General features: G+C 34.4%; 1 protein-coding gene across 1 annotated transcript; it reads right to left on the reverse strand.

The window, feature by feature from the left end:
* Positions 1–484: 484 nt before the first annotated feature.
* Positions 485–4,360, reverse strand: LOC109218920. The gene is made up of 9 exons (XM_019383318.1): positions 4,279–4,360; positions 3,226–3,426; positions 2,955–3,136; positions 2,685–2,866; positions 2,325–2,536; positions 1,985–2,084; positions 1,478–1,715; positions 1,063–1,386; positions 485–901 (listed from the first exon to the last, which is right to left on the reverse strand). Exons 1-9 carry the CDS (start codon positions 4,358–4,360, stop codon positions 671–673), a joined length of 1,752 nt encoding a protein of 583 aa, XP_019238863.1. The 3' UTR covers positions 485–670.
* Positions 4,361–8,840: the final 4,480 nt, after the last annotated feature.

Consider the following 8,840-nt stretch of genomic DNA (forward strand, 5'->3'; position numbering starts at 1 on the left):
GTACTGTTTGAGATTATGCTTATTCCAGGTTCTTATTTGTTTAGTTTGTAATCAACCTTTACTCAGAACTCTGACCTATAGCAGCACCACATCTACAGGTATTTTCACAAGACAAAGCAATTTATGAAGCTGTTGATAGTTGGAGCCTTGGTGTCAAGAGGCGATATAACTACTAGCACAGTATGTTCCCGAACTATATTTGGCACTTCATTTTACTATGAATGAGCTGATAAAATATCACCAATGCCTAGTCTACATTTAAGAATAATCAAATTATCTATTAGTCTATTTTAATAACAAGGGGTGATCGTGATCATGATCATGGCTCCCTATTATTTTCTCTAGTTTGTTGCCCTATGGCCTGGTTTCCTTTGCTCACTAATTGCTATGCTTAATTAGTTAGTGCGGACAAAATCTGAAAGACCAAGAACTTAAAAATTTATAAGCACAAAAATGGTATAAAAGTATTTGAGATTAGTGGATCTAAATTACAGCATCAAGCAGTTATTATTGAAGAATGGAGAATGTAAAGCAGTACAAGTGAGATTGGATAGGTGGTGGGGATGATGCAAATGGGCCTTCTACAACTCAGACCACCATACATATGTAGCTATCAACACTTTCATGAGTTGAATAACTTTGAGACTAAAATATTTAATACAAGATGCAACTAATGGAAGATATATAGTAGTACAAGTGAGGCTGGATAAAGCAAGAAAGCTATGATACAAGTCCAGAGCGGATAGGTGGTGCGGATAAATGCAAAAAGGCCAGTTACAGCACAAACCACCATAGATGTCAACACTTCAACTGAATACTCCCATGTTAAGTCCTTTGCATACAACACAAATAACACTGTTGACATCCCCATAATGTTGTTCAAGATAACTCGGACATAGATCTGCTTGTAAAACAAATTAAAGAATATTAGAGTTGTCAACACAAAATTACAATAGAAGTAAGTACTTTGCTGGAGGTTTCATTAGAAAATAAAGAGAAAAGAATCTACTGAAGGTAGTAATTATGTTGGAGAATTTGAGATAGAGGAAAAGAGTTGTAGACCTCGGAAAATGTCAAAGAAGAAGTTGTGGAACTCTGCTGGCTTGTTGAAGATAATAAAGTTATTGCTGTTATTGCAGTTCTTGCATTGATAGGCAGAGGTACTATGACAAATGATAGGAAGAAAGAAGGCGCTCCAATTGCATTTGCTAGTCGTATAATATTATCCATGAGTGGATCAGCACACAATGTTAATATAGCAATGCCCAAAATCATTTGCAGCACAGACTTGCAGAATGCTCCTTTCAACACCAAAGAGTAGTCGAAACGTTTATGTTTTTCTCTTTTTGCCTCATCCAAGAACTTGTCGACTTCTCCCCATATCATCTGCAAAAAAAATAAATTCCAAAACAAACTCTAGCTGTCAAAATTTCTAGTACATATATACATCAGACACAAGACAAGCAATATATTTTACTCTATCATGATGTTGCTCGGTTGTCCTCTTGGCATTACGAAGCCAATATTTCACACCATCGAGAAACCCATTTTCGTCGATCTTGTTATCTTTATTTTGATCGAAATCCTTAATGATTTCTTTGATAGAGCCTTGATGATCTAGATGTGCCTCTCTGATTTTGACATTTTCCGTTAGCTTCTCCAGTTCTGATGGTGTTAAGTAACTGTTTTTATCATCATCTAACTTATGGAAGAGCCTGTAACACAATCAGATGATAAGGATTAATGAGACATTGATCCTTAGGAACTTGTGAAATTTCTCTTTTGGGACAGACTTTATCCGAGATGTACGGATCAAGATTCTGAGTTCTTTGAAAATGTTGATTCAAAACTTAATATTTATACAACTATTCAGATTTTTTCATGTATAGATATAGATATAGATAGTGCATGTCAAAAATGATAGGTTCAATTTCAACTTATTCCTAACCCTGTAGATTCTCCTCTAAACTTGAAAGAACATTACCTTTTAATAGCTTCTATGTTGGGGCTACCGTCATCTTTTAAAAGGCCTTCAGATTCAATTGCCTGGTTCTGTATTTGCGTGAGACTCTTGGCATGAACTCCTGAATCTTAACTATTTCTTTTCTTTGTCCCTCAGTGTATGCCTGAACTACCTGCATATGGAGTTGCAAATATTAAATTTTTCATTTCACTGACTATCAACATGCTTTTATTTTGACTAACTAAAAGTGATGATCTTTTTTGTTACATAAATAGCCCCCAGTGTCTATATTAGTGAAAGGGAGCAAAATAAAATGAATTTTTTGCCTCATCGAAATGTTTCCTGATGGAGGTGGAATCGCCATTGGATTCCTGTATCAACTTCTTGCATCCCTCAATGAACTCTTCCTCATTTATCCTTTCATCTCCATTTTTGTCGAATATACTTGACAGTGTCGACAGGGCAAAGTTACTGTCCACTTTAACCTTCCCCGATTCAAGCTGGTTTACCAGTTCTTCTAGTTCAGTGAGTGTTATGGAGTTGCTCCTATCTTTGTTGGTTTTGGTAAATAATCTGCAAAATGAAATTTTCTTGACTTAAATAGATCAAAATACTGCTACTTTAACTGAATTGTAGTATTAACTGTAAGTCTTCGTAAATAGCTGAGGGAACAAGACTTTTCATAAGAGTTTAACTTCTACACAGTGTCAAAAAATGTTACCCTTTGAGCACGTTAATGCCAGGACGTTCACCTTTAAAGAGATTTCCTCTTGCCTGCCTTTGGATATGCTCCACAAATACTTCACCAGGTTTTCGTGTTTTATGTATTCTAAACACTTTTCTTGAATCAATGGATTCCACATCTACATATATCAGAAATATAAACAAACATGGTATTATAACCTGAAGTGCACAAAAGAGTGACTTAATTTGACAGTGATCAGGATTACCAATTGGATAATGAACTATAAATTAGGTTGTTGATGATAACCTGATATGCGAAATATGACAGCAACAATGTGACTGATACTATGAGAGCAACAAGAATGGTGATGCGCTTTCCTACTGATGAACTGATGATATCGACGAATAGCATTATTATGAATGGTGCAAGGGAGAGAAACATGACACCTGCTATATAACCAGTTAGATCATTTGTTATGATTCCAGTACCTGTAAGTAGGAAAAGAAAGATCTCATTCTTATGATGCTTAGTTATATCTTTTTCCAAACTTCAAAGTATGAAAAGGAAATTAACATACTCTTTAAGTCTTTCAATTTCAAAGTAGAAGAGGAGGTTTCTGCACTTTGTGTATTTGAATTTCCTGAGATGTTTCGTCTCCCAAGTATGACACATATGCCCCAGAGCACAGTAAGATTCAAGACACTGGAACCAACATTCGAACCAAGTGCAGAAGATACTGATACTTGAGCTTGTTCTCTACTGATTAAAAGTCCAGATACTGAAAAACCAAATGTTAGCTAGTTAGTGTATAATGTCCAAAAAGGTAGAATTGGTAATCCCCTGCTGAATTTAGAGATTGTAGGCATTTTGTTTCAATGCTTAAAGGGATGAGGAGCAGGGGCGGAGCTGCAACCAGGTTAGTTGGTTGAACACCCTTTGTCCAAAAATTATACTACGTATATAAGGTCAAAAATTACTTTTGCTACATAGATTTTATAATTTTGAACATCATTAGTGATATTTCTTGCTCCGCCACTAATGAGAGAGGGACTAATTCACAATTGCTAGACGGCGTGGATCAAACATGCTATTTATATGTATAACAGTTCAAGTACTCTGCACTGACAATGTATGGATATTTGAGTTAACTTATAACAATAGATAACTCGTCAGAGCAAACTTGATCGAAATAGGATAATAACCTGCTATAATCGATTAAATTGCATTGATCCTATGAATAAATGTTTATGATCATATAAATAAATAGTACTTGGACATTTTCTTGGAGTAATGACAAAGGCAATTAAGGAATAGATAATTACCAAACGCCATAACAATTCTTGGCCAGGTTATAAGGGTTGGAAAGATACTCGCACAAAAAATTCCAGTGTCAAGAATACTAAAGAGCCTGTTGCTTCCTTTGGACAGTACTTTCTCACCAATAATTAGCAAGTACTGAAATGTGACAATCATGAATAAGTACCCTCCAATATTTTCTGCACATGGAAAGAAACCATATATATGTTTACATTGATCATCTGAAGTTATAAGTGCCTTTGAGCTGCCTAGAATTGGATAATCTGATTGATTCTTCAAGTGTTCAACTCCATCTGAGTATTAATTTCTGAACCTTCAAGTTTCAGAATACGCCCTTCAATAATGGGCAAAGCCAAGATCAAGATTGTGATAAAGAAGAAAGAAAAGCTAGCCATTGTAGAGAAAATGAAGAAAATTTTGTACAAGTATGAACCTCAATGTTTATTATCAGCTGCTACTGGTTAATACTTATAGTAGTCAACTGTAGAAATGAAATTGCAGAATAGCACATCATGCTCACATCAGGTGCTTCCATCATCATAATATTTTATTTTGTCCACAAAAAATTATTTAATTAAGAAACGAAAATTTAGGGTCTATATTATGTAGATTAATGAACAATTGAAGACTTAGTGAAAACATAAATAAAGAAGTACAATTGAATATTCATATAGTATGGTTGTCAAGTGGAGGTGCTGGAATCAATATTAATGTTTGTTTTTGTGGGTGCGAAATGTGGTTAGTAATGGACGAAGAGAGGTGGCGAATGCATGTGATTACATGTGGATTAGTGTTCCCTAATGTTGGTTTAGCTCTAATAGTCTAATTTAATGATATTTTCACATGTTTTTATTCGAATACAATTAAGGTTATAGGATTTCTTTGATTCCTAGTACTGAACTTGGTACAACGTTGTTCTTTCTTAATTTCCACCATTTAATTATTGGCATGGAACTAAGATTTCAAAAGACATTAATTTATCAAAAATCTTTCAATCGGTGGTTAGATCTGTTGCCTCCAAGAATATTTAAATAGTAACAAAGTTTAGCAATAACTAATTGATTTAATTTTTTTTTTGTCTTCTGGTAACTACTCTAAATATTTTATAGAAATAATCAAACATCATAATCTTTATCCGGCTTCGTCAAACAAGCTTATCTGGTATTACAGGAAAAAGAAAAATAGTGAACATGAAAGAACCCTTTTGATTGTTATGATATTGGAGTGGCAAAAATACTTGCATTACGTGCTTACGCCAAACCAATAGGTGTAAGTATTTAGAGTTTTACCACTTAATTATAGTAAATTAATATATATTATACCAATATCAAATGACTTAATCATGATAAATTAATATTATTTGGCTTAAACGTCGTGTGCATATTGAAAAATATAAGGTCGTTACATATATTAACTATCTAAGTTGCATTGTTTATCACATAGCTTGGCGTTTACTTCTTATTTGTTTATTCATATTATGGTTACTACTTTATTTTAGTGACAACGATGAAAATGACAAAAACTAGGAGGAATTGATGAATTTTTTGGTATTTTTGGATATTTTAAATTATTTTTAGTATCTTTTTGGTATCTAGTATGCTGTATTTTTTAGAATTTGATAGTACTTTCCTATGTTTAAGGTTAATTCTTTTTTAACAGTGTCAAATTTAACGAGCATAAATTATTAAATATTGGGAAAGGTCCAAATTTATTCCTCTATTTTTTTATTATTGTCTACATCTTACCTATATTATATAATTCGGCCAAAATTACTCCTGTCGTTATACTATCCGGCCAAATTTATCCTTACCATCAGCAAACTCTTAAAAATTACCCCGCAGTCCGTCAGGTGACCCAAAATCTACCAAATCATTTTAGTTGAGTCACTTATTCTTCATTTTGGATCCACTATTTTTAAAATAGTTAGTATTTACCGGATTTCTTAATTGAAACAAAGAAATAAGAGAAGAAAATATTAAAATAATACAGCAGTTAGTAAATAGATTATAGTGAATTGAAGAATCTAAATTAAGCAGCTTGTCCAAATTTCAAACGTATTTACACTATCCCAGCTTTAATGAACTCATTCCACAAAATATAGGGAGACTTTGCAAGTATTAGTGATAGAAGTTGAAGTTCCTTGGAGATTGCGCATTGTCGAATTCAACTTTGCTTTAATCAAATGCCTACCCATTTTGCACTCTTAAGTTAGTCGATCGAATACTAACTAGACGATTACAAAATATATTTGAATATATATGTACATAGCAGCCGCATATAATACATAACAAATAGCAAAATTCTGCGGTATGTATATGGTTGGAAAATTATAATTTTTTTAAATCAATTCCAAAACCATTATTTGAAGAAGAGAAGTGAGTGCAACTGTTATTAAAAATACGGAAAAGGTCCAAAACTGCCCCTAACGTATCAACTCTAGTCTAAAAATGCCCCTTGTTAATCTATTTTTCTAAGAATGACTCTACAGTTAAAAATTTGGTATATTTGTGCCCTTCATTGTAACGGGTGAATTATGATTTATTTTAACATTTTATTAATTCCACGTGGCTATTTCTGATTGGCTATTAATTAAGGCATACCCCAAATCGTATTTTACCCCACCCATAACCCAAATATACCGACCCGATCCAGCAAACATTGTTTTACCCCCCCTACCCCCCCCCCCCTCCCCAAAACACCTGATGTTAGGGCATTTTTCACCCATTTCATCTACTCTAAGCAAAAAGGGCGAAATGGACAGCGATTTTGGAGCTTGACTTCTTGGGATTTTCTGCTACAATTTTTTACTGAAGTTGACGGATTCAAGTTGCTCTTTAAAGTTAAGATCTTCTCTCCATTCAAGTAAGACTTTATTGCTGATCTTGTGTTGCTTAGGGTTTTTTGAAATAAACAAATCATGTTGCTTTTGATATTCTGTGATGTTTCAGTTGTGTCTTCAATGTTAGTAGATGTCTTTATGTAGTATTTTTTTGTTGCATGTGGTCCCGCTAGATTAATGCCGTCTGAACTTAGAGTTTTAATTTGGTAACATCTAGTTTATTTATTCGTATGGGGTTGTCTTTTTTTGTCGATTTTGGTTGTTTATTCGAAGCTTTTATCTTTGTTTACTAAATTTTCAATTGCATGTGGTCCCTTCCCTTTTTGTGTTGGTCTGGACTTAGGGGTTCAATTATTGTTGATGCCTGATTTCTTTATTCATACTTGTTTGTTGATTTCAGTTGTTTATTCACTGTTTTTGCTTTTGTTTACTTTGTTTTGGCCGTATTTGATCTCTGTCCCTTTATTGGTAGGTGCCCTCTTTAACTCCCTGTCCCTTTATTGGTAGAAGCCCTCTTTAACTTTTCTGTCTGTTTATTACTGATGGGTCCTTTTTCTTGTTTCCTTTATGGCTTGCATTTGTTTTCTTTGAAGAATGATTGAGAAGGTTGATTTGGTCTTTAATCATGGGGGTAAGTGGGTGTTGGAACCTCAAGCGGTGTATCTTAAAAGAAGGAAGCATGTATTGATAGGTTATGATGTGGATTTGTTGTCTTATATAGATATTTGTTCTGAATATACTGAGAAGTTAGGTTTTAGTGAGATGAAACAATTACTAGTAACATGCCCTGCTGGTAGGTGCTTTTTAATTGAGGGTGATGCAGGCATTAGAATACTACAGTCTTTACTGTCAAACCGATTCAATGAGATTCAAATATTTATTGTAGATGAGGGTGAATTACATGTGCCAGCTCCTAGCATCACTCACCATGATGAACCTTATAATTTGCCGGTAGGAGTAGATGTTGGAACTGATTGTAATTCATTTGATGAGGGTTAAGAGAATGGTCTTAGAGAAGTTGGAGGGTGGCTACATTGATGACTATAATAGGTTAGAGGCCTATGCTCAAGAGTTGAGGGATAGTAACCCTGGTACAGATGTGGTAATAAACATATCAAAAGATGCTTTGAAAGAGGGAAAAAGGAGATTTCTTAGAATGTATATATGCTTCCAAGCTTTGAAAAGTGGATGGAAAGCAGGGTTGAGGCCTCTAATAGGTCTGGATGGCACATTTCTAAAGGAAAATACAAAGGAAATTTACTGGTAGCTATGGCACAAGATTCTGCCAAACACTTTTATCCACTTGCTTGGGCAGTGGTTGATAGAGAAATAGGTAGAACTTGGAAGTGGTTTCTGGGGCTGTTGAGATCTTCCTTAGAGTTGGGAGATGGTGAAGGAGTGACATTCATTTCAGACATGCAAAAGGTAATATCATTAACAAACCACAGTTAGGTTTTTCACTGTTAGTTTACTTTAACTACTAAAAGCCTTCTTTGTTTGTTTTGATTGTTGCAAGGTTTAATTGACGCTGTTGCAACTGTGGTTCCTAAACCACATCACAGATGGTGTGTTAGGCACATAGAAGCTAACTGGAGCAAGAACTGGAGGGGTGTAGAAATGAAAAAGTTGTTGTGGTGGTGCGCTTGGAGCTCTTATGATGAAGAGTTCAAGGATCAATTGAGGACCCTAGGACTATTTCTGAACAAGCTGCTAAAGACCTAATTTGGTACCCTCCACAAAACTGATGTAGGGCTTATTTTGACACAACATGCAAGAATCAGATGGTTGACAACAACTTCACAAAATCATTCAACAAATGAATTCTAGAGGCAACACAAACCAATAATCAAGATGTTAGAAGATATTAGAGTCAAGGTAAATTACTATTTTTAGTGGTTTATGTAACTAACTGATTTTATGTATGCTTATCATAGTGTTTGATTATTGGTTTTCCCTTGTTTGAAAGGTAATGAAAATGTTAAAAGATCGTGAAGATGAATGTAGGACTTGGAGAGATGAATTCAGTCCATATGCTA

Source organism: Nicotiana attenuata, unplaced genomic scaffold, assembly GCF_001879085.1.
Source record: "Nicotiana attenuata strain UT unplaced genomic scaffold, NIATTr2, whole genome shotgun sequence".
Classification (NCBI taxonomy): Eukaryota; Viridiplantae; Streptophyta; class Magnoliopsida; order Solanales; family Solanaceae; genus Nicotiana; species Nicotiana attenuata.

Coding starts and splice junctions, on each gene's coding strand:
- LOC109218920 (XM_019383318.1), bottom strand. CDS start 4,360: ATGGCTAGCTTTTCTTTCTTCTTTATCACAATCTTGATCTTGGCTTTG. Junction 3,427..4,278: donor GCGTATTCTGAAACTTGAAG/GTTCAGAAATTA, acceptor TTGGTTTTTCAG/TATCTGGACTTTTAATCAGT. Junction 1,716..1,984: donor AACATAGAAGCTATTAAAAG/GTAATGTTCTTT, acceptor ATTGTGTTACAG/GCTCTTCCATAAGTTAGATG.